The sequence below is a fragment of the Manacus candei genome, unplaced genomic scaffold (assembly GCF_025592945.1).
Source record: "Manacus candei isolate 608988 ecotype Guabito, Panama unplaced genomic scaffold, ASM2559294v1 h1tg000043l, whole genome shotgun sequence".
Classification (NCBI taxonomy): domain Eukaryota; kingdom Metazoa; phylum Chordata; class Aves; order Passeriformes; family Pipridae; genus Manacus; species Manacus candei.
Window position 1 is genome coordinate 15,892,809 of NW_026138091.1, and position 26,418 is coordinate 15,919,226.

At 36.7% G+C, this 26,418-nt stretch overlaps 1 protein-coding gene across 1 annotated transcript in view; it reads left to right on the plus strand.

Annotated features, from left to right (window-relative positions):
- CAPZA2 (capping actin protein of muscle Z-line subunit alpha 2) overlaps window positions 1–21,735 on the plus strand; it is a 31,407-nt gene extending 9,672 nt beyond the window's left edge. Inside the window, exons 2-10 of the mRNA XM_051795312.1 lie at window positions 5,832–5,895; window positions 7,234–7,285; window positions 7,974–8,037; window positions 8,608–8,814; window positions 10,035–10,114; window positions 12,902–12,980; window positions 16,484–16,555; window positions 18,066–18,128; window positions 19,035–21,735. Of these exons, the coding sequence (XP_051651272.1) occupies window positions 5,832–5,895; window positions 7,234–7,285; window positions 7,974–8,037; window positions 8,608–8,814; window positions 10,035–10,114; window positions 12,902–12,980; window positions 16,484–16,555; window positions 18,066–18,128; window positions 19,035–19,175 (822 nt within the window). The 3' untranslated portion in view covers window positions 19,176–21,735. The remainder of the gene's footprint in view (window positions 1–5,831; window positions 5,896–7,233; window positions 7,286–7,973; window positions 8,038–8,607; window positions 8,815–10,034; window positions 10,115–12,901; window positions 12,981–16,483; window positions 16,556–18,065; window positions 18,129–19,034) is intronic.
- Window positions 21,736–26,418: the final 4,683 nt, after the last annotated feature.

Sequence of the window (26,418 nt, forward strand, 5' to 3'; positions counted from 1 at the left end):
TATAAGATAGCTAGGTGCCCTCAGGAATCCGGAATACAAATGCATAATATACAATGCTTTGACATTGTATGCTATAACAATAATAAAAGTAACTTCTGGAAGCTCTTTTTTTTTTTTTTGACCCCTGTGGTTAGCAACAAAGTTGTCTCTGAGTGAAAATGTATTATGGGAATCTTTTACACACCCTCCCCCAAAATTTCCGTGCAGTTTTTTAGGTAAAAAAGGCTTTTAATATCTACTTCTCTATTTCATTTTTATTGCTGTGGAGCAGTGAACTTTAACCTGTTACAAGTGTAGAGGAGGGTGGGTCTCCCTTCTGCAAGGAGTTCACAGCTGAATTTGAAATAAGTGATGTGTAGGAAAGAGTAAGGGCAAGTCCGTGGTTTCACAGCATCTTGCTTGTCGGCATGTTTTCATTGTGCAGCATGGGCGTTGATTGAAGGAGCGAGCTGTCAGGGTGCCTGGCAAATACAGCCATGTTTCAGTTAAGTTAAAAAGGGAAAAGAAAAAGGAAAGGGGGGAAATTTTAATTCCCCTGTTACCTTAGCAGATCGAGAGGAATGAGCATGCCTTGGCGGAGCTGACAGTGGTGTGGCACTGTGGAGCCCCGCACTGCTGCGAGCGCTATTCCTGACCATATATAGGCACATACAGCACAGGAGGTCGGGCTTCTTCAGCCAGTGTCACTTCTGATGTGTCAGGAACAGGAAGAGTGGTTTGGGGGCATTTGAAGTCACTACGTTTAACTTCTTTAAAAGAAAATAAACTTGAGAATGTCTTAGGCTGGAAAAGGTAGAGGAGTAAGATTTCTCAATGTATCTGATGGGTGTCACACATTGAGAGAAATAAGATTGTGAAATAAAGGCAGAAGGTTGAAAAGAAAGATGGATTTAGCATAACTGTCACCATTCAGTACATTACTGCATTTTTCTGTGCTTGTGCAATCTGAAACCTGCAAATACTGTTGTAACTAAGTGTAGGCATTTGTTGACAGACTAATTGTTTTAATCCCTAGTCATTATGCCTAATAACCGTGCTCCTCACATGCAATAAACCTGTCCTTTTCTCTTTTGCTAAACTTCTCTGTCTGAATTTTTACCTTAACTGAAATAGTTTACTTTATAAAATCAAAAAGCTTGTAACTGATGTGATGAGTAGCATTTGGCTTCACTTGCAATGAGAAAGTAAATATTGCTAGTTCTTACCTGCTGATACCAGGGTTCCATTTAAGCGAGAGTGAGAGTGGTGTATATGTGAAAATTGGAGAAAGAGATGCCTACAGTGCGGAATGCTTCCCTTCTCAGTGTTTTCAAAGTATCTTTTTTATATTTTTTTTATATATAACTTACTCTCAGCTTCTGTATGATTTGTCCAAATTAATACTCAAACCTGCACAAAGTCATGTTTCATAAAAACATATTTAGATTGGGGGGTTTTGCATTCAAGAAATTTAATATAATAAATGTGCAGTTCCTTACATAGGCTTGTAGTAAAAGCTGCCTTTTTGTGAACCATTGATGACTGGATGTCAGGTTTTTGCCACTCTGAAGACTTTAAACTGAAAACAGTGTCCATAAATCAAATCTTGGAAAGCTACATCAATAAAACACTGTCTTCAACTTTAGGTGGTGTTTCAGGAGTAACTAGAGTAATAAGTGGAGAAACTTCAGGTGTTGTCTGTCTTTACTTTTGAATTTTCTCAAGAAATACTCAACTGTAACCTAATTTTTTGTTACTTGCTGATACCTGTGTAAGGTTCTTGTACTGTGTGTGAAGGTGAAAAAGGGTTTGTCACTTAGACTTTTAAAATATTAGGTTGTTTCTGTTTTGGCCTGTTCAAGTCAATTTTTAAAAGTCTCAGGGTATTGAGTAATCAGCATTGGTTGCAGCTGTAATGCATCTGATAGACATGTTTTCTTAAAACAGTTTTCGGCAGAAAAGCTTCCTGTCTCAGCTGGACTGAAGTGCAATTGAGGTTTTTTGCTTGTCACTTTGTATTACAAGTTATGCGCCTCTTGCTATATGTGCATTCTTAATTTATTTTTTTTAGTTGTCCATAAACACCACATTTTATAGGGACTGTCCCTTTGTTTTAATTGTGCTTCCTCAAGTGTTAGCTGAGCCAGAGGCTTTTTACTGGCAAAAGGGAGAGATTTTCATCTTGTTGGGGCTTATGGAAGTGCATTCATTTATCCTTCAGCATAGTCTGGTTTTGGAAAACAGAAGCCTCTTTTAGAGCATTAATTTCTGAAACAATTCAGTGGCAATAAAGCTGTAAGTGATTTTCTGTTGTAATGTGCTAAGTGAGACTACTGGATTTAATTCTTTTATATGGGCTCCCTGTATATATGAGTTGGGGAATTACAGCTTTTTCAGATAGTCATCACAGATAAGTTAATTTGGCTTAACTGCTGAAGCAAAGTTCATTACTTTTAAATTGGCTTCACAAAGGCAGGTTAAAAAAATGCAGTCTTAGCTGACAGTTACAATTTCTGAAGACACCTCAGGTTTTTTGCTTCTTGTAAGCATTAATATACTTTATACTTGATGAGATGTTCATTGCAAATTTGCATGATTGTGTTTTTGTTCTGTGAAAAGTGTCGTCTATGATGAATTATCACACTGAGAAAATTCTTAGTGAGGCATTGAATTTACTAGTAAAATGTTCATTAAAAGTAATGTTTAGTTTGGTCTGTCCTGAAGAAGCATCTGTTACTGTTGAATGTTTTTGAATGAATATTACTTATACCATAGCTAATCTGACTGATAAGAATAATTTTTACTGATAGCGAAAAAAGAAGCAAAAGCAGTTTTACGTTACCAAAACAGTGAAAATGGGGTAGTATTCCAGTTTTAGTACAGACCTAATATCTCACCTTAGAGATGTTACCAGTTTAAAGCATGCGGTCATTCAGAGTACAGTTTGGGCACCCAAGTTTTGCTTACATAGCTTCTGCCAGCCCAAAATTGATGGACTTCTTATTTCAGGGCTCCAAATGTCTGTGAGTCTTGTTTTTCTGCTTGCCCAAAACTAATCTGGCCTTGGCAGGGGTGAGCAGTCCTGTTCACCTGAAGTGTTCCTTCATCTAACTTTGAGCCAGGAGTCTGCTGCACTTTAGTCCAGTTGAGACAGGAAGATATTTTTACTGAAAGCACACAACTAAATACTTGCTCTTAAGTGTGAGGCCCAATCCCTGACTATTGGTGGTTATTGGTATCAGCCACCAAGCCCCACACTGTCCCATCAGTGGGATCAGGGAGAGAATCAGAAGGGTGAAAGTGAGAAAACTCATGGGTTGAGATAAACAGAGTTTAGCAGAGAAAGCAAAAGCCATGCACAAAAGCAAAGCAAACCAAGGAATTAATTCACCACATCCCATAGACAGGCAGGTGTTCAGCCATGTCTGGGAGAGCAGGGCCCCATCACGTGTCACGGTGACTTTAGTAAGACAAACACCATCACTCCAAACATCTCCCCCTTCCTCCTCCTTCCCCCCCCCTTTATATACCGAACATGATGTCATATGGTATGGAATATCCCTTCAGTCAGTTGGGGTCACCTGTCTTGGCTGTGTCTTCTCCCTACATCACATGGACCCCCAACTTCTTTGCCAGTGTGGCAGTACAAAAAGCAGAAAAGGCCTTGGCTCTGTGCAAATGCTATTCAGCAATAACAAAAACATCTCTATATTATCAGCCCTGTGTTCAGCACAAATCCAAAACACAGCCCCATACCAGCCACTGAGAAGAAAACCCCAGCCAAAACCACCACAGTTGGTCATTTTGTAAAATGCCCTGATGATAGAATCTTGGAGCCAGTCTTCCCCTTCTCCTTCTTGAGTGCTTTAATAGTATCATAGGTTAGCTGTATTTCACATCCTTTATTTTTCTTTGGATTGAACATTGAGCTGAGTACAGTGCCCTGACTTCAGCGGGAGAGGTATGGAGTGTGCAGATTGGTGGTTGGGATAATCTTGCTAATGCAGATGAGTTCCTTTGGTTCAAAGGAGACAATCCAAGTCTCCTTTCTTCTTACCTGGGCAAGTGCTTTAATAAGTTGCCATAGAAGAAGATGCTCGTCTCTCTGTCTCTTTTGAGAAGAGTAAAGCCTGTTACATTTATCTCAGTATTATGCAAATTCATGTTTACATGGAAAGAAGAGTTCTGATGAGGACATTTGAGGTAGCAGATAAAGGCTGTCTGCAATCCAAAACGTTGCATTCAGGTTAGAAAGTTTGGAACTGACAGCTTTTCCATTTCCATTAGCAGCTCTAGTGGTGGTGTGCTGTTTGTGAGCTGAAAGCTGCCTAGGCTAGTCACTTGAGGTTTTAACACTGCTAGTGACGCAGCTAAGCACTCTGTCAGGGTACTCTAAGCTTGAGTCACCTCTCCTGGAGACTGAAACTTGGGCTGTGTCAAGAACCAGGGACCTGAGCACTGGCTGTGTTGCTGCTAGTAAAAGCTGTTTGCAAGTCGGTTCAAGAGCTTTAGCATGCTCAGACAGTTCTTTCGTAGTTTCAAATACATATAAATGTGTAAATGCAAAGCATTCTTTGGTTATTTTTATATATTTGTTAATGGAGTATGGTGGTTCTCAAACACCTTAATTTCAAACAGTGCTCTCAGAGAGTGCAGACACTGAATCTCCCAGCTCTTTATTCCACAGAAATGTAATCAAAGGTGTTAGGAATGGGAACTATGATTCAAGTGGTATCCTGTATTTGAATAGCAACATCATATCAAGCATGCAAGAGAGCTTAGAGTGTCTGCTGAACTTGGATGACTGTAAAGTATGAAAGATAGGAACTTTTGTCAGGTGAAATTAGGAAACCAACATTTATTTAATTAGTTTCTATAATGGGTGCCCATAACAGTTTAAGGGGGAAAGAAGAATAAATGAAAGCAAGTCTGCTGAGTGCCATTCTGCAAATAGGTAATAGTTGAGAGGTTTTAAGTTCTTTCACATTAAAAAAGTATTTTTGTGTTCCTTTTGCAAGCACATGTATCTGTAGCTGTGCAGTGAACCAGGTCAGGGAACTGGTCTGAGGGGAAAAAAAGAGCAATAACCTTTCTGATTTTATTCACTGTGTTATTGTACAAGGGCTTGTGCAAGCAGGAGGGAGAAAGCCAGGGCAGGTGCACATACTTGTAGTGGAAATACTGGCTTATGCTGTGTTTTCTTTGCAAGAAGTTGTGGCTGAAGGCAATTGTTGGAGGACTTGCACTAATTAAGATCTCAAGGTGGTTTTTTTAAACTTTATCTGTTGATCCTGTGGCACTAAGAGGTCATAGGTAGATGCAGGTGAAATTACATGTTTTAGTGTCTATGCAGTGGTTTTAAACTTGTGTAGTTTATCAGTTACTGTCTAACTGTCACCTTTTGGAAAGTATAGAACCATAGGATGTGTAGTAAAATTAGAAGAGAGGCTTTGAAGATCAAGTGTATCTTCATCATGGTTTCTTGCTCTTCTGGACTGTGTATTGATTCCCAGGCATCCATGGACTGAAAGTTAAAGTAGATTGTGAATATATTATTGATCTTATGTGTTATATTCATCTTTTTCTTTTTGCGAATAATTACAAAATGTGAATGATTCAATTTCTCCATCTGCTTCCATCACATATAATCTCCTTTATTCTGTCTGAAGAGGTGGAACTTTATATTCTGTGTTTTTAATGAAGACAGGAAGTTAAAATAATCCGAACAAATATGTGAAACAGTGGGAGTTGAAAAATTTCATGTCTGGCTATTAAAATTACATAATGCATAACTGGTTTGAATAGGAACAAATACAAGTATATACAACTACATGATTGTTTTTGTATTTAAGGTGCGTATAGCGGCAAAATTCATAATTCATGCTCCTCCTGGGGAATTCAATGAGGTGTTCAATGGTGAGTATCTGTCTGCTCTGTCCTTTCACTTAAGGCATCTATATCCAAAATTGTATTGCTGATCACTCTCCTGAGTTTCATGTAGTTTACATAGTAGTAGCTCCCACACTGTAAGAGTTGGTTTTGTATCTTGGCATAATAAGCTTTTCAGTCACAAGACAGCTTGAAGTTTAAATGTAAAAGGAAGAAAGTACTACTTTTCTTTGTGATGTAAGAACAAGCTTTCTCTCTGTTTTTAATCAGTCATGAATTAACAGGTACTGGGGTTTTCATTTAGAAACCACATGTACTCTTTTCAGTCTTTGATAAGCAACTGTATTTTTCAACAGAAATTAAACTAGCTGAAATTAAAATGGTCTTTTTTTCTGTTTTAAGAAGGAATAGCATTACAAATACTTAACCTTGAATATACAGAGGACTACTGCCTAATGCCGCTTGTGGAAAGAATATTAATCTTCTCCAAACTTTTCTGACCCTTAAGTTCAGGGTACACTTCATTTTACTGAATGTATTGGTAAACTGAAAGGAAATTTAAAATTACCTTGTCTCAACTCTTGTTGCCTGAACTTTACCTAAGATGTTACTTTTCTTTAAGAATTGTTGTGTTTGTCTGGCATCAAGATATGTGGGCATAGATATTGTATAAAAGGGCATGTGTTTTATAGCTGTGGTTTACAAATGTCTCTGAAGCTATTTAAATAAAGAAGTAAATTAGGTATAAAACCTGTAGTTCAATGTCAGACAGGAGAGAGCTTAAATTTGTTAAAGAATGCAATTCTTTTACAAGTCTTGTTTTTGAGTTGAACTGTGACCAGCTGATTATTATTTAAACTTAACTAGTACTGCATTTGTGAAGTGAGCAGTCCTCTGACTAGTAGAGTGTCATTATGGAACAAGACCAAAATTGGTAAGGCTTAAAAAACAGTAAGTGCAACACATACCGTATAAGTGTCATCAGAATACAGTAGCAACAATATAGTGTGAGGGATTTGGTATTATACATCTTTAAAGTGAACTTGTTAGAATTCTGTGCTGTTCTCATTCAGAACTTCTCTAAAAACTCATTTGACAGATTCCTAGAGCTGTCACACAGCCTATCGAATATGGCTTATATCTGCTTACCAGATTGTGTTGGAAGAGATCCATTTCTATACCATTCTTTTCATTTTGTTCAGTCAAAATTATGAAATATGAAGCAATAAACTGCCTACCTAGTAATCTCAGTGGGTATAGAGTGGTTTGGGTTTTTTGCTTTGTACAGTCTGTTGACATTTGTTATGTGACTGAAACAAGTTTCTGAGTTAACTGTACTTTTATGTTGTAAATATCTCCTTTCAGATGTTCGGTTGCTGCTTAATAATGATAATCTTCTCAGGGAAGGAGCAGCGCAGTAAGTACCAGATGCCACATACTCAGTTGCATAAAAGCAAGATGTTTTTTCAGTTAGACTTTCATAATCAGTAAGTGGTTTGTTTAAAAGATGTGTGCTTGGCAAGTAAAACTCTATTGTGTGTGTTGGGCATCTTTGATTAAGATTAAATTTTTGGCAGAGGAGAGATCTGTGCTGTATCCTAATGATTAGAGCAGCTGTTTTGGAAATGGATGACCTGGATTTTGGAATTAGTCCTCACCTTTTTGGATTTTGTTTTCTGTTTCTTAGTAGAAGTTACTAAACATCTTAGACCCTACTTTTATGTCAAAACATTATGCCTACTGTGTTTTATGCCAAAATGAATTTCATCTGTAAGAACAGAGATGTCTGGCTTAGTAAGTTGGATCCCAGTTGAATTTAAACTTTATCTCATCCTCCAGTTTTATGGGTTACTGTAAAGCTTATGTGTTTGTCTACAACAGGTTAGTTTCGAACATATATCTTTGTGAAATGGTGTTTAGAATCTGTAATATGAGCACTGAGTGAACCAAGATGATTCCAAGAATCTGGGGCTGCTAGATAATAAAGAATTTATATTTTTTTATGCATCATTGCTCAAATTATTTGCTATTACTTAAATATCTTACAGCTACTAAAGAAAAAAATTGTGCTTGATGCAGCCTTTTGTTGTTTTTTTCTCTTGTAGTGCATTTGCACAGTACAACTTGGACCAGTTTACTCCAGTAAAAATTGACGGTTATGATGAACAGGTACGAATACAACTAAATACTTGCAGTCTTCCTTAAACTCTTAAAGATGTTCTGGTATTGGAACATTTCTTGGCAAGAAAATTAGAAGAAATGCATCTTCCCCACCAAAACATAGAGATTGTGCCCCTCCAGTAGTACCAGTTCCATAAGTTAATCACATAGGGGCAACTAAAAAAGTTGAAATTTCAGTCTGTGATGTTGGCTGAACAATGTATTTTGGAGCTGTAAAAACTATTTGCTTCATCTTCAGTACTACAAGACATGAATTTATATCTTGCATTGTTTGTTGCAGTAAGAGGGTAAGATTCAAGTTTGTTTTCTGAGGCAATGTATCACATTAGCCTTCTCTCTTGCTATATGCATGTTTTGTATGCATAATAAAGTGTGAGTCTGGATGTGAGTAGGCTTCAGTTAAATGTTGGATATAATCAGATTGGGCATGGCATTTCTTTCCCTCTTTATTAAATAGCAAATGTTAATAACTAATTTTATAATTTAATAAATTTTATATAATATAGATATATATATAAATGTAAATGTAAAATTTTAACTAAAAGTTTATTAACACAGGTTTTGATAACAGAACATGGTGATTTGGGAAATGGAAAATTTTTGGATCCCAAGAACAAGATTTCTTTTAAATTTGATCACTTAAGAAAGGAGGCTACTGATCCTAGACCCCACGAAGTTGAAAATGCCATAGAATCGTGGAGAAATTCAGTTGAAACAGCAATGAAAGCATATGTGAAGGAACACTATCCAAATGGTGTTTGCACAGTAAGTGCTAAATTACATAACCACTGTACCACTATAGATAGAAATAAATTTTTAAAAAAGTAGCTATTTGTAAACCAGGAAGACAGCAATTTTGACTGTAAAGAACTTAGTCCTGTCAGGAATTCGTACAGGGAAATAAGGGAAGGCTTCAGAAGTTTAATATTTCAGCTACTGGATTATTAGTGGGTGGTTAGTAGTTACTACTGGTTATTAGCAGGTCATAGTGAAGACTTACCTCTCAGTTTTGAAGTATTTTTATTTAAATTTTGTAAAGCATTAAGATCTTCTGTGGACTACTGCAGGTTGATCCCACTGATCCTGGCTACCTGGCTGGTTGCTTGGGGTGGGGGGCGAGGGGGGAGGAAGGGGTTGGCAGGAGGGAGAGGAAATGCATGATACAAATGTCTGTCTTAACTTAGTTTACTGAAAACTGTCTTAGTAGAGCAAACTGTTTTCTCTCCATCATATCTCCTATATGTCAAAGTGCTGTATTCTTACCACCAGAATTGGAGATTCTTACGGCTTCTTAAAGTAAAACCTCTCAGTCTGGACTAAAATGGCATTCATTTGCCCTTACAGGCCCTATGACTATTTAAACCTCAGCAAACTGATCTACTGATAGCTGTCCTGTGCTTTATGTTGATGTGACAAAAAAATTAACTAGGGAAAAAAATCAGTTGCTGAATTGACAAAGTTGGATTGGATTCCCAGGCAGTCAGATGAGTTCCAGCTCCTGTAAAGGAAACCAGATTGGATGTTCATTGAGATAATATTTGGTAGTATTTGATTTTGGGGGATAAAGCAGAACAGAGGACCAAACTCACCTGTTTAGTCACCTTTTTGCTATTCTATACAGGCTGAAATCATCATTTAAGTGTAGAATAACTGATGTTTGAAACCCAGCTGGTAATATATATATAGCCTCTGTAGTAACTGCTATAGACTTAAAATTCCTATAGTTGCAGACAAATGAGTTCACATAAAATTCAGTTGTTTGACCTTCAGGTTTTCTAATCTTAGATTTTTCTGCTTTGTAATAAACACTTTAATGTTTCATGTATGAAATATTATGTAAAAACCGTAGTGGTTATAAAATGAAATTTTACAGTTTAACAGTAGTAGAACCAGATAGCTCTAAGCAGTTTGAGCAAGATACACTGAAACCTGGACTCTGTTCTTTTTTTCACTTTTTTTACTCTTCTTGTTTTTTCTTAATTCAGGTGTATGGTAAAACAATTGATGGACAGCAAACCATTATTGCATGCATAGAGAGCCATCAGTTCCAAGCAAAAAATTTTTGGTAAGTTTCTGTATGGATACACACAGAGTAAAATACAGCAAACTGATTAAGTGCCACATCACTGATAATCCTTAGTTCAGAGAAGAAGATAAGTATACATCTTGTATGTGACTTTTTTCTCCCTTCACCCCACTCCACATTTTTCTGCCAAAATTGTAGAAATCTTTTCCTTTGTGGTAAGTAAAATGTCAGACTGCACGCCTGCATCTCCTTTGCAGAACTTTATAAAATTCCATATGACACAGTTTATCACACTGGTACCAATACCATAGCTGTATTCCCTAAGGCAGTTGCGCTTGTGTGTGTTGCTTCCTTTGTGATTGACAGAATAAAACCAGCTCCTCCTGTTTTGAATGTCTTAGAGAAGTGACCAGAAATTATTTACAGTAGGATTTGAGTGATTAATTTTTGTGAGAGGTAGATAAAGATAATTTTGGATGAAATGAACTCTTACAAACTGCACATTTCTGTTTTTTCTGGACTTGATTGATAGATGTTTTCCACAGTCTGGAGTGAACTTTGGATAGCACCTTACGGGAAACTGGCCAGAGTTTAGATAAATATCACAGTATCAGGAATGGGTTAAGGAGGTTATACCCTGAAGATAACTAATATATGCATCTGTCTGAAGAAATGTATTTGTTATTTTATTTGCTATTTTCCATCTGCTGAAATTTATATTTAGTAATCTCATGGGTAATGACTGGACTGCAGAAATCTTTGTTTTCTAATGCTGAAGGTGGATATTACATATGCATAGTAATTTCACCATGTGTATATATCAGTTAAATTATTTACCCAGTACAGCGATTTTTATTGAATTGGTACAGCTAATAAGTTATTTTTCCTATTGGCTTAAACTTGACTAGTTAAGTCTGCATGTTTTACATCAATACAAAAAGTAACTTGAAATAATAATACTGATTTTCTTTTTAATTTGGAAGTGTGAATGAATTTTGATATTCCAAATAGTTACTTTAATATTATAGTCTTTAAAGAAGAGAGATAGATATGTAGCAACGTTGTATAAATGGAGAAAATGTTTCTTGGAAGTTTTCTTTATTAAAGTTATGGGTAAATATTTACCATGTTTCTAAGGGTTTTTCAGGGGGATAGTCAGACTGTAATTCTCATTCTTAGCGAGTTGTGATAATGCACATTGGTTTGGGGGATATGGGGATGGAGAAATGGATTCAAAGTTAACCAGACTCCTCAGTGATGCAGCTGTATGTCTGGATATCCAGCCCAAGCTACAGGCAGTATTTATCCTCAAGGTGTCCCAACTTCTTAGGCATTTGGAAGGCTGTCGACCCACCATGAGAGCAAGTTTGTTGGATGATAGAAAACCAATATATACCAAAGAAAAATACTCTATGATTATCTGAAATACTATCAGTGTAGTAGAATAGATGGCTTATTAAAGAGTGTGGAAGAAAAGGAAGGATAGTTAGTCTCTTGCAAAACATCTGAAGTCAGTAGAGCTAAATAAAGTAATAACTTTGTTTTTACCTCAGAGCATTTCCTACAGAAAGGTCCTTCTGAACTTTAACTTTTTTTTTTTTTTGGAAAGCATCTTAAGGGCAAAAAAGATATCTCAGACAGGAAACACTGTGGTCTTCTTAACTTCAAGGGACCACAAAGTGGCTGAGAAGCAAACAAATCTGTTAGCTAGCTATTGAATCCCAGGCATCTAAAAACTATACCTGAAGTGTAGTTCAGCACGTAAGCTTTCTCATAACCAATGGGTTAGTCTATAAGGCTACCAGTAGTATTGGTGTCACTGAGTTGGGCAACCTTTCAGTGTTTTTTCAGTGATGTCAACAAGCTTCTGAATTGCCTTAATCTGAATTTTCAGTGATAATTTGGAATTTGTCTGAAAAAATAACCAAATGCTTTATAGTTAAGTTATTGTTGTTTGTATCTAAGATGTGTCATTATATTGATTCATTAGTAACTGTTAATTTTAGCATTTTATCTCTTTCTCTCCCATTGTTGAATGCACTTGGAGCACTGGAACTTACACCTAACATTAGCAGGACTGGAACTCCTAGTATTAACTTTCTTTCCTTCTCTAAGTGCAAACACAGGAGGAATCAAGGAGAGCTGCCATGCATTCTTAATACAGCTTCAGTGTACTAATCTTCTAATCCACTAATCTCATAACTGAATAAAAAAATGTCTAGTCTACAGGAAAGAAATCAGGTGAAACTGCACTCTCCTCATGCTGTTTTCCAGATGTTTGAAACTCCCTTTAAGCATTTTGACAAGGATGCTGAATTTGTGGAAGAGAACTGGAAGGAAATAGTTGTCCTGGAAGGGAAATACTAGAAGAGCTGAAAGGCCTAGTTACAGCTCAGCATAGCAGGTCTTGCTACTTGAATGTTCCTTCCATTCAAGTTTTTGATAGCCTGAGGTGAAGCATGACTTTGACTGATCCAGCAAGTCATCCAGGTCCTGGAAACAAAATATTGACTGTAAATGCCTAATTAATGCTGAAAGATGGAAAGAACACTGGAGGCTTTAGGTATTTTCAGAAGTTAAGTCCTATTCTTAAAATATCCTTACTAATAAATCTCTTTGGTCCACACTGAAAACTGAGGTTAAATATTTTGAAAAACTATTCTGTTCTTCAGTGATAGAGGCTAAGTCTTTAGGGGAAGATTTCGTGCATGTGTAGTTGCACTGCAAATTTAATTCTCTGGTTTCCTTTGACTCTTAGTTGTATGTTGGGATTTTTTTCTTAACCAGTGGGGTGACATCCAATTTCTGTTTTATTGTTTTTTAAAGGAATGGCCGTTGGAGGTCAGAATGGAAGTTTACAATCACCCCTTCAACCACTCAAGTGGCTGGCATCTTGAAAATTCAGGTATGCTTATCTCAAACTGTGTCCTGGTCAGTAAAGTCTCCAGTTATTACCAAGGGAGACTCAGGCCAGTGTATTAAATATGTTAAGAGAATTTGGGTTCCCCGTAAGCAAAGCAGCAATTCAGTTACGTGTGAGTGACTTAATTGCATATTTACCTAATCCTTACAAACACAAAATATGTGTTTAATGTAATGATTCAGAAGACTTCAGAAGGTGTATTCACCTCAGCTAGACATATACCTCTTTGGTTTCCTATTTCTTGAATTCACAGTGGGACAAGTCTTTCCTGAGGGTAGGCCCTCTCTGAAGTAGAACTTTTTTTTTTCATTTTAACTAATAATAGGGGTTTTTTCATGTTATCCTATTGTTCAGAACCTGTGGTTTCAGCAATTGCACTATCAGAAATTTTTTAATCTGGGCCTTCATTCAGAATTTGCTCTTCCTGTTGACTTTAGGGCATTCAGAAAGGAGGAACTCGAAGCAGGCAGAAGTCTTGACACCAAAGGAAGTCTGACTGTCATGTGGTAGGCAGGGAGACTTCACTTCCTGGATTAGTTCTCTGGAATATGTATTCATACTTTGCAAGAGTTTATTAAAACAGTTCTGGGATCAAGGACTAGAATATTAGTGCAGTTTGACTATCAGCATAGTACTTTATTATGTTTTTTATAAGATATAGATCAAGTTCCCTTCTCCTGCTCTTTTTGTGCCCCCATGAGGTTTGCTCATCCTAACTGATCAGTGATGATTTCAGAAGGAAGATGCAAAGGGATGTTTTTCTAGCCATAGCCTGAGGCTAGGATGATGTTTTAGGACGTGGTAGCTGTGTTCAGATCCACCCAAGCAAGGGAACCTGAATCTAACTTCCCATTCTGAGGCAAATTCCATAACATTTGTAATGACAGTCAAAATCTGGGCACCCATTATTATGTTGTCAGATCACAACGGTCATAGTATCCAGCACCTTAAGTAACTTCTAGGCTTCTCAAGACTTTGTCACTTAAATTCAACTTGCAGCAAAACAGGCATTTTCTGCACAGCACACACTTTTGATTAAATGTCTTCAGGGGTTTTCCAGAACAAGGAGGTAGGTGTCTACCTAATTCTGTAAAAGATTAGCCCAGTAGCCTAGAAAATAGTTTAACCAAGAAACTTAAGTTCTAATCAGCTTTTCAATTTGGGCACCAGCTGATTTTGTCTTTTGTTACTCTTTCACATAATAAATCAAGTAATTATTTACATACATTAAAGTCTGTGTTCTGGAGAGCAATGAGACATTCTACTTTTATTGCTTGTATAGGAAATAGTTGTTTCACCAAGAAATTTTGAACTCACTTTCAAATTTTTGCAAATTGTGTACAATTTCTTCAATGTACATGGAAGTGCTCCCCTTTCATCTCTCAAAACAAACAAGTAAAAAAGGTGCTTTAATTTTTTTTTAAGGAGCAAAATAATCTTCTAGAATATCAACTCCCTAAAACATGAGTGAAATTTGTGTAATTTCAGTGTTGTTTGCAAAATCTTTGACAGCAATATGCCATTGCCCTGTTTCTGATAACGCCTTTTATGAATAAGTTGGGGGAAATTGCAGCATCACGGGTGTCTTCAGCAAGATCACTTGCACAATTTCTTCTTTTTTTATTTCTCTTAATATATTCTAATACAGGAAATTATCAATTGTGAATCTCTTCCATTGTTTAATTTTCTTTTTGTTCTGTATGTAAGGGGAAAGGTAACAGCAGAACTTTTTACTAAAACTAAGTCCTTCTGGTGCTTAATGTGTTCAAACTGTGCATGGAAAACTAAGTGTACTGGTTACTAATTTTACCTCTTAGATAATTTGTTATTCACATCCCTCCTAATTTAACCTTTCCAAGAGGTTCTGTTCATAAACATCCTCCTTCTTGTAGTCTTCTGAACCCAGACCTAGTATTCTAGAAAGATGTCAGTAGGGAGGTGTAGTACAGAACACTTATGTCTCATATTTAGTTTAAGATATAACACATCCCAGAATAAGATTTAACTCTTCATCCCTGTTAAGATTTTAGGCCTGTTTGCCAAGAATATGATTCAGTGACAGATAGGATGTTTGTGCTGGGGTTGGCCTGAGAGCACAGAGGAGGTGTGGGCCCCTGCAGTGGATTGTCATGGACAAGACGGGAGATTTATATTTCTTTGGGTTTTGCCATTTAATTGGGATTTCTTAAAATTTTGCACTGATTAAGCACTTCTCATCTTTTAGGAATTGGATTGAAAAAGGTTGGCAGAAGTTTCACCCAGCAATGTTTGATTTGAAAAGGAACTTATTTTGTGGTTAGGTTGATACCTTTTGTTGCAAAACAAGTATTTGACGATAAGCAAAATAATCATGTAAGATGAATCATAGGAAATAATTTTTTCTCATATAGGAAACCTTTCTTTTGCAATGGTATTACAGCTCTCTTACTACGTGTCATGTTTTTTTCATTGTTATTTATAAAGCTGAGAGTCTTTTGCACATATCATCACAATGCATATGAAATTACACTATTGTGCATTAATCTCAAAATTAAAATGTTGTCTTGTCTAATAGGGTGAGACACATGTTTCATTTTCTCATAATGTCAGCTATATTAACTACCTTGACTTTATCAAAATTGTAAGAAAATCTTTAAAGATACTTGTTTAAATGTCGGTGACCTGCATAACTCTTCTATATCAATTATTGTGAATGATTACATGTAATTTTATATATCCTTCCTAGTTTTTAAGTTTTCCAACAGTTGCATTAGGAACTAAATGTTTTCAAATCCTTCCCAACTGAATTTAAAAGTACTAAAGTTAGCTTGGGGTAGAGTTTTACTGGTCTCCTCCTGCAAAATAATCAAGGAAGCTGTTCTGTAGATACAATGTTTCAAGAGTAAATAGATATTATCCTGCTTTGCAATCTAACCTTAGCAAACTTTGTTCCAAAGAACTCCCTTGTCTAGATAAATACCAGCTTTTGTTATGAGCCATATCTAATAGAGGAAAATATCAAACCCAGGCAGATCTAGAAAGGGAAGCCTAATGTTGCACTGTCCCTAGGAAACAATTTGGGGGAAGCAGAACAACTTCACAGTGTCCTGAAACCTTGCCAAAACTATTCTAATTTTAAATATATCTTCACCATTTACAGTAGTCAGGTCTGTTCATTTCAGGCGTTTCTAGTAGGGTCATGTAAATTGTATGTTGTCATCTTCATGATGTTAATCAAAACCTAAACTTCTTTGTATGAAATACTGCGTAAGGCACATCAACACAAAAATGTTTCCAGAGTATCCTCTTTAGTAATCCCCCTCAAAAATAGTAAATTCTACAATATTTTGGTTTTCCTATTTGCTTTTGTTCTGTAACATTTTATATGCCGTTTTGGTTCATTTGTATAGGTTTGTTACTATGATAAATAACACAATACTTTGATTTTCCTGTATGTTGTTGATCTGTAACATTAAATGCGAGTTTTTTTGTTTAATCATCTGTAGGTTCACTATTATGAAGATGGTAATGTTCAGCTGGTGAGCCATAAAGACATACAAGATTCTCTAACAGTGTCTGTAAGTGAACTTTAAGGTATATTATTCAATATACCTTAAAGGGTATATTGAATAATTTAAAAATAAAAGCAGTCTTAAAAAAAGCTCAGAAGTTTGGAGGCAAGTTTGTTCTTCTGCATGCATGGGAATTAATGTTTTAATTTACAAATATTCTGCATGTGATATTTACTGCTTTTACCTAATATGTAGTTAGTGTTTAAAAAAAGTTAAAAAAAAGATAAAATTAATGTATGCTTGCATGTGGCTTGTATAAGTTAAAATAACTTTGATATTAAAGCTTTAACTAGCTTGCTGTCAGTCTTTCTGCACTTTTGTTGTATTTAAACTTTTGTCTGCTGAGTGACCTATAGAATTAATTTTGGAATATGAGGGAGGTTTGAGTTATAATAACTGACTTTAGTAGGAGATTGCCTCCTTTGCTTGCTAGGAGAAGACCACTATGCTAAAAATAGTAAACAAATGCTACCAGTTCAGAAGTAGTGGTAGGTATTCTCTTCATTTTCTCCCTGTCTGTAGCTGGTGCTGTCAGCCTCTTGCTTTTCTGTACAAAAAGCCCTTTCACAGATGCTTCAGCTTGAGAAGCATAACACTCTTTATATTTAAAGCATCATCTTTTTCAACTTCTTTCCAAATGGATCATTATAGTAATGAGGAGCAAACAGTAGAAATAAAAATTGCTTGGAAATAGTGCCAGATGTGTTTTTTAAGGGCTGATAATGTTGCAGCATGAACAACTACTGCTTTTGAAATAATGTGTTTATAATTGTGTTTATAAACAGTAAAATTTTCTGTTGGAGTGTTTTTTAATAAAACTTAAGCCAGTGAGGTTAAACTGGCAAAGAGAAGTTGTAAAAGTGAACAGTAGAAGTATTTTAATGATAACGACTAGCAGTAACCGATTTGGCTCAAAAGCTCAATTCATCAATAAAGAACATTGTTTATTAATACAAAGTGAGGCTTGTTGGCTTTTCAGTTGCAATAGCACCATAAAGAATGGGGGATTGTGGTGCCAACTGATAACACTTCTGGAGCAGTAGATATAAAATTACTTTTGACTCCCTGAGCAAAGGGATCTGTTTAGTCTTTCATTCATATAAGAGTTATTTCAGGGAAGATTATGTGGATGCAGTTCTCCTTTCAATAGCTTTTGCTTCACTTTCTGTTGGGAAGAAATTTAATTCTGTTTTGCAGTTCAGTAAAGCAGCAGAAGACTGATGAGCAGGAAAACATCTTTTACATAACTTTGCTAGAACAAAAGCAAGTATGCTGCTGGTTACAAATTTTTAACCTTGGCTTTGAGCTTTATAGAGGGCAGAGGCTGTACAAGTTCCTATTTCACACAGAAGAAATGGTAGGTAGATTGACCTACCAGGTAGGTAGGAGTCTCAATGGCTTCTCTTTTTTGTTGTTGCAGAGAAGCCATTTTATACCATCAACAGGCACAACTGAAATAAATAAGGTGTAAATAATTTTGCTGTATATCCGACTAATTCAAATGCTTTTTTCCTAGAATGAAGCCCAGACAGCGAAGGAATTTATAAAAATCGTAGAGGCTGCAGAAAATGAATATCAGGTATGTTGGAAACAAATGCTGTATCCTTACTCATAGTTATAGCATTACCATATACTTAGCCAAAGCTAGTATTCTGTAACTGGCAAGCTTTTGATATTAAGATAATGCAGTTCCATATAAATAGATAACATGCTGCTGTTAACCCTGTCTTGCCTTTCCATACCTTTTAGGGATTGTGCTCACCTACTTAACATTACAGTAGAAGTAATTTTTTGAGAGCAGAAAAGCTATTAGCAGGATCAAATATCAGCAATTCTGATCTGTTTAAGCATTAGTGCATTCCCTAAGTGGAATTTTTGTACAGATTCTGTTCAGAGGCTACTCTGTTGGACAATATTGCTAAATATGATTAGGCATTACCCATTTCAATTAGTCATTTCAAAGTTAGAAAAGTGTAACTGTTCTGGATACCCTCTGCAGAAGTGGATAGACGTTCATTCAGGTCTTGAACATAAGGTAAATTTAGACACCATGTTCTGTCAACTTGAAAAAAAATGCTCTTTAATAAAGAATTTTTAAATAGGTATAGTATGCATTAAACTCAAGTTCATACAATGTTGTGGACCGGCTTTACCACCCTCCTAGGAAAAACAGTTGGGAGACTTTGGTGTCTGGAATTACTGATGTATGCGCTAACCCTGATCAACACTTTATTCATGCTGCTGATTAACCACACTGGTTTGCTGAAACACCTTGGCTATGGCCAGGTTTATTACATGTCTCACTAATTTTCTTCACATAGTTTCAATCTATATCAGCTTTCCTTCATAAAATATTATTTTAATTTAGCATGTTTTTATTAAGCCTGTTTAAGAGGTAGCAGGCTTCTCAATCATTGAATGTTTATATAGCGTCCTAGTTCTGTTCTTCATGTGTCTTTGTTTTGTATGACTTTGTGTTTAACAGACTGCTATCAGTGAGAATTATCAGACTATGTCCGACACTACTTTCAAGGCCTTACGTCGACAGTTGCCAGTTACCCGCACCAAGATTGACTGGAACAAGATCCTTAGCTATAAGATTGGAAAAGAGATGCAGAATGCTTAGTGAACATTGCATGACTGGATCGTTTTAGTGTCCTTGTATACAAATAAAAATTATTACAAAAAGTATTTGGAACTGTCAGATCACCCAGTCAGCATGGGCTTTTGCCATTGAAAATCACTGTAAGTAGTTTGGTTAGAGCATAAAGCTTAGCTAATTGACTTTTTTCCTTTTTCCTTCCTTTCAGAGGGTTGCAACTTCAGTATAGCTGAGTATCTTCCTTTAGAGTCTCTGTTGTACCTTTATTTTTTTATAATGAAGAGACCATGCCTTTAGTTTTCAATTACACGTTAAGAACAGTTTGGAAAAATATTTTTGCATATGATAACCCTTTCTCTTGCTTTCATGTGAAATGGACAACTTCCAAAATTTGCTGGGTTCCTTGTGGAGATCAGTAACGTGCATTTCTAGGTCAAGGTCAACATGGAGTTCGCCATAGGTGCTGTTGTAGAAATCGTCTGTCCTTTCATTTTATGTAAAATTGGGAAAAGCATTTTCTGTATCATTTAAACCTGTCAGAAGACTTACCTAGCTAGCTCCATGGTAGCTAATTATTTTTTTTAAAGAAAAGGCCAAGGTCTAATGCTGTTTTAAGATTTTGAAATTAAATAAAAGTACTTACTCCAGAAATGCATTTAATGCTTTGTTCTGACAATTACTTAAATGAACTCAAACTCCATCTGCCCTCGAGCTTTTTTATCATAAAGCTACAAATGTATTATAACAAGGCATATTGTAATATATATAATCCTGTACTCATTACTATGTCTGTTTATTTTTTCTTGGATTGAAATGTACTAAAATTCAATGTGACATTAAAACGCAAATTTTCTATTTATTTGAGTATCAGATTCCTTCCTGATATAGCCTGGTTTTGGTGTTTCTAAACATTTTTAAAATTCTGCTTAAAACAGCCACAAACTGGTGTATTTGGAGATTGTAATATTATCAGTTGTTTCCATCTGCATTTAAGAAACATCTGCGCATGGAAGTCTACTTAAAACAGGTATCTTTTAGCTTCAGATTGGCTACAGAGGATGGAAGAAATTACAAGACCAAAAATTAATACATGTGTCTGGAGAATACCTTCCTTGATGTATCTCATATTGAAAATGGATGTCAGGTATCTAAAAACACAGACTCCATTACAAATGCTATATAGCACTTCTATGAAATGCATAACTTTCATTTTAATTGGATAAAAATTTGTTCTACAATATGCTACATACTTATATGCTCATGATGGAAAATTAAAAAGCTTTTTTATTTTTGAGAAGGCAAGTATTCATGCTCACTCCTAAACAGTAAAGCTTACACAAAGGTTTTATGTCTTTGTTTACAGCATGATTTAATTAACTACCTTTAACTCAAGTTACAGCATAGCAAGAGAAGGAGTCTAGACTTGGTACTGAGTATAAAAAAGTACACACGAAGTAGTTTGCTGTTTGAATTGTAATAGCAATACCCCAATATTCTGTTCTTCAGTGCTCTCTTATACAGGGGTATAGAAATTCCACTGCTACTTTACAGTACTAAACTGTATAGTAGAAGAATGGGATTTGTTCTACCACAGTCTTCCTGGAGAGTTGCTCTCTCAATTGTCTTTGTATATAAGCTACTGAACTGTGATGTTCTTTTAAAATCAGCTTATAAACATTGTATGTGAGCCAATAACAAATGCTGAGTCATTGTCAAGTCAGTCTGTCAGTCTTAACCAAGATCTAAATACAAACCTTCTTCAAAGAATTTCTTCCAACATATTTGAGAACAAGCTAAACAGCAGTGAATGGACAATAGGGAGAACTGTTAATGGGCAGCAATGGTGCAAATAACTTTTCTAGCTGTTTAGAATGTTGTGTATGACCAGAATCAGCACTGGCTAAAAGTCAGAATGCTATTTTTCTTACCTGACATAAAAAACTACTTTTAAATATATTCCTAATAAAGAGGTATTTTACTGAGAAGTACTCTATTACTGTATTTCCCTGTTTATTCAGTCCTGTGATAGTCTTAATTCCTTATCTTGAAAGAATAGCATCCTTCAGGTTCAATTCTACCAGTTGGATGACAAAGTAGATTTGTATTACTTATATTTTTTCTTGTTGTGGTAATTCTTAGTCTGTGAGTTAACTTTACAGCTGGAGCATCAAATTTATTAAGTTATAGCTTCAATAAATCCATGTCTAAGTAAATAAACTATTCTCTTACTTTTTCAAAATGGTGTTGTATCATATTTAGGGCGTAACGCCTCTGCAGATGAAGCTGACCTGACTCTCAGCTGAGGCACATGGCATATTCAGAATGCTTGATTTCTGTCAAGATTTTGGATGTCACTTGCACTTTTTTTGTTTCTATCCCTACCCCTTTTAAATTGGGGAACTTTAGAGCTTGCTTGTTAGTCTTTAGGGTATTTTGTGTAGATAAAGCACTTTCTCTGAGAAATTTTGCTATGGCAATTGTCTTAATGTGAATTACTACTTGTTTATATTCTATTTTTAAATATAAATACAAGCTTTGTATTGTTGAATGTTGATGTAATAGACATTATAGCTTGTAAAATGGACTTGTACAATGCTTGCATTTTTGAAGTGTATTACATCTTATGCATCCTAGTGCCCCTTTATATGAAGGAATTTTTAACTTCTGCAAGTGAGCAATTGTTCTTTATGATCATCTGCAACAGGAGCAGCAATTCTGCTTTTGATTTCTCCTGAGCAACCCCTTTTTCTATGACTGTCTTCAAATTCATACTGTGGGTAGAATGAAATTTTAAAATCATTGTCATTTTGATCACATCATTACTACTTCTTATGCTCTACATGCTGATAACAATTCTGCCATCTGGCTCTATTGGGAACACTGCAATGCAGTTCATTGGGAAGTGGTCATTCAGCCCTGGGTTAAAAGCATTGTGTGAGACCCAGCATCCCAATAGATGTGGTTTCTGTAGGGGATGGCTCCAGCTGCATCTACAGCAGCAAGGTAGTTTGGGAGCAAATCCCTCTCTCATCTTCACTTACCCCAGACTGGTTTGGCTGCCAAAGCCATTTTGGGATGCTTGAGTTCACTTACTTTTGGAGAACTTGGAACTGGGCTCTCCAGCTCTGAATGGTGGCCCAAGTCAATAGCAGTGGTTTCTTTCAGGCAGCTTGAAACCACCTATGTGTTGAGGATGTCTGAAGCATCAGACTAAACCTGGCCTTCAAATTTCCAGACTCTATATACCATGGGTATAGAAGTTTACGTCAACTGTTTGATTCTGTGGATTCACTTCTATCGTATTGAATCACCTGCGGACACAGGCATGGCTTCTGCTACATTTGTTGACTGGAAAGACTGAAATTGTTCTTCATCTGATGCAACTGTAAACTAGGTTTAGATTAAACTTACTTTGTTCGTAACCTTGAAGTGTCAATTTTTGTGTGACAGTTACAACTCTAAATTTTATTTTAAGGGGAAAATTGCATCAGATTTTAACCAAAAAAAGTCAGTTTTTCTCTCTCATCTAAAAGAAAGGAACTTGAATATGCACTTTATTCCTTCTGTGAAAATGAATGCTTAGTACTTGGTAGGTTCTCTTATTAGCAATATTTTCCACTGCTGCTGTGATTGGCTTACCTGTAAGAGGTATTGCTCAGCATAATGTTAGCCATGTGCTCATCAGAAGAAAGAGTGGTAATTGTTGCCTTTAAGGATGTATTCTGTAAACACATTCAGACTTCACTGTGCATCTTTTCTTTGTAAATCAATAAAGTTGTGCAGGGGCAAATGTGTCAGGTTTCTTCCTCTTAAGTCAACAGGAGTATGTAGACTTTTGCCAGACTAGCTGTAGTTTGAAATAATGTCAAATCAGAAACAACTTCCAGCTTACAGGGTTGTAAATATACCTACTAAAGTAGTAGGTGGTTGACTGGTTTGGAAGGACAACACCACTCGGGCTCCCTGGAGCAAATCTTCTAACTGTCTTAAAGAAAATAAGGCTATCTCCTCTTTTGCAGATGAAGTGTTTATGAACCTAACTGAAAAATCACAGCTGCAAGCTCTTGAGCGCAGGAAAACTACTTAACATTCTTTCTCTTGAGATGTGGATGCAGTGGATGTATTTTCCTTGTGCTGCTTGAGCAGCCTCCCTGCCAAGTGTGCAGGCTTTCTTGGGTGGTGGTATGTATTGTCATGGACTGGGCATCTGTTGCAGAGGCAAAAGTTAGGTGCCTAAAGGCAGAAATGTTCAAATTTTTGCTGGGCTGTGAAGGTGCCAGAAGGGCCAATTGTGCAGCAAGGGGCCCAAAGATTAGTCCTGGGATTTGAGACACTGTCATGCTGCCTTTTCCCAGGTAAGGCAGCACATCCAGTTGTTAACACAAGACATGTCAGTAAAAAGAGGTACAAGATTGTGATCAGTTATGATTTTCTTTAAGGATGAAAGGTGCCATGTGTTTCCACTCAACTAAGCCTGCCATTCAGCCTGGTAACAGGGAGCCTGATGCTGCAGCTCTGAGGAATAAAAGTTGCACTCCAGGAACGCAGGTCTGATGGAGGCTGGCACAGCACTCACAGACAAAGTCTTTAGTACACAGTGCCTGTGAGCTTCGGCGTCTGCTGCCCACCAGTTTGGGCACACGTGCTGCTCCTGAACCTGAGCCTTGCAAATGGCAGCTGTGTGTTTCAGGTGTTGCTCAGGCTGTTCTCCCTGTCCCAGCAGAGTCTGTCTGAACTCAGGCAAAACTCTTGATCCTGCTGCCCCAAATGCCTCAGTGGCCCTTCTATTAATAACCTGCTATTTGTACAGTAACCTGGCACCTCTTTCTCCTGTCTCATGGTCTAACCATGCAGTAATAACTTCCACATAATTTGGAAATTAGGGAAACAGACTTGAAAAAGGAGCAAGTTGATTAATAAATAAATCAGTATTCAAAGTAAGAACAGATTTTTTTTTATATTCATTCTCAACTTTGCTGTGACACTTAAGGTTAATATCTGCACATGCAACTAGAGTAGAAATCTGAGCTTTCAGCAGTCATTAGCAGTTTTAAACTAAGTAGCAGGAAGAAAAATCTGTTTCATTCTTTTCTTTTACATGATGCCTGGATTGTCAAATCAGCTTTCAGATGCTGTAAAAGTTAGTAAGGTTTGCAAATCTTTCACTTCATTGTAATAGGTAGCAAAAACATGATTAGCCAAAAAGCAGTTTTGGTTAAAGATTCCAAATTTCAATATTCAACTGTAAGATTTCTGAACAATAGTGGCGTTAGAAATCTTTAAATCCTTGAATGAAATGCAAAAGTTCATCTTGGTTTTTATTCCACAGCATGGCACAATCAGCTGCATCTTTACCATATGTGGCAGGACAGACTTGTGTGCTCTGAAATAAATTGTTAAAGATTATCCTTCCTTTCTGTAAGTCTTTGGCATTTTTAGTATTAAGGTAGATAGTGGGAAAAGATAAATCTACCATGCTGGATCCTGATCTCTTTTTGTCTTAGCTGTGGGCATACAGAAAGGCTTCTTCCTATTCTCTTTGCAACACGTTTTAGGTATTTGAAGAGCTTCTCCAGACTATGTAGCTTTTAGATTAAAGACTGAATTCAGCAACTTTAATTTCTACATGAAATCCACTACTTCTAAGTAATTTCTTTACATCCTACTTTTTAGTTTCTGTTAATTTTGAGAAGCTTGTATTTTCTCTGTATATTGTTCCTTTCAGTCCTGGTGATATTGCAGGCTGTAATGATATTAATCTAGTACTTGGATTTCCTTTTGCTAGAATCTGGCCTTGATTGCTATAATATTCTCTAGCATTGTCTTCATGAGCAATTAGAAAATTTCTGTTCCAGCATTAAAACCCATGCTAAATTAAGGAGGTAAAAGAATCAACCAGCCACTGCTAGGTATGTGTGCCTGATGTTATCCTTCTCTACTGACAAAGCAGGCACTGGGAGTGTACAAAAATGAGACTGTCTGTATTCTAATGATGTGGACCAGCCAGCAAATGCATCCTGGCATGAGGAGACAAGGGCTGCTGTGAACTTGGGTGATGAGCTGTATCCTTGTTACTTGGGATATTTATGCCAGCAATAAGCAGTTTGACAGTACCTTGTAGGCACTGATGTCAGTTAAAAGTGAGGAGGTAAAATGCACCACCCCATCTTGTGCTAGGAAACAAAGCTTTTTTTCCTACCTTTTTACTATGGAAAAGAAAAGGAATCAATAATCAGTCAAAGTTGACAAGCTGTGAAATGCATCTCACCTGTCCTGCCATGCAGTGGTGAAAACTGGATGGTAGCTAGTGTAACATCCATGCAAGCATTTTCCATATGTCTCAAAAGCTCTGTGTGTAGGGACAGGTAGTATCCTCCACCAAGCTAGCCAGAACTACTTCTAGAGTACCTGAAATGTGTGTGTCATTCAAGACCCTGTTTAAAGTTCCTGTAGGCATGTACTGAGCCTGAAGAGTCCTTTAGCTGTCACAGGTACCAGGAGCCAGCTCAATTGCAGAAGGCTAGACCTGAGAGATGTTGCTAAGTAAATGCCATATGCTCATGAAGAATTGAAGTGCTGCTCCTGGTTCAAGGCTTTGCTACAAGGCAAAGGTTTCTGCATGACTGATTCTCTGGGTGCAAAATAATGTGTTAAAGTCAGTAATGAGTATGTGTCCTGTCCCTGTTCATTACTAAACTGAGTGAGCCCTCATCTTTCATTTAAGAACTTGTCTACTTCTCCTTAGCTCTTTTAGCTGCAAACTGTGTGCCTTGCAGTCCTACCAGCAGTTGGTATGGCCAGAGTTACTCTATATCAGTGTAAATTAAGAAGGTGGAGAGTGCCAGGGCATAATTTCCCAAAGGATAAATCCAGCTACCTGATACTTCACCCTCCTGATAAGATCCTTTCAGGTGCAGTAAAGTTGCTACCCAAATTGTAACTGCTAACAGAGGGTAACCCAGTGTCTGGATTGCAACTGGGGCAATCCCACAATCAAGGATTATTGCTCTAGGAATCATCAAAATTATCACCAAAGTAACATAACCAGTGAAAGATGTTCCAAGGCCATCTATAACAGTGGGTTTTCAGTGCAGATGATGGGTTTGCTACAATCATGGCAGTTTTTGGTGGTGGAGATCACCACAGAAGGTGAAAACATGGGAGCAGCAACCATTACTATGTTCTTTTCTCTGAATCTCTGATAGTTTTTTGATGAAATTGTAAGGAAAAACCCCTTCAATATGGGTACTTGTGCCTGGTTAGGAAA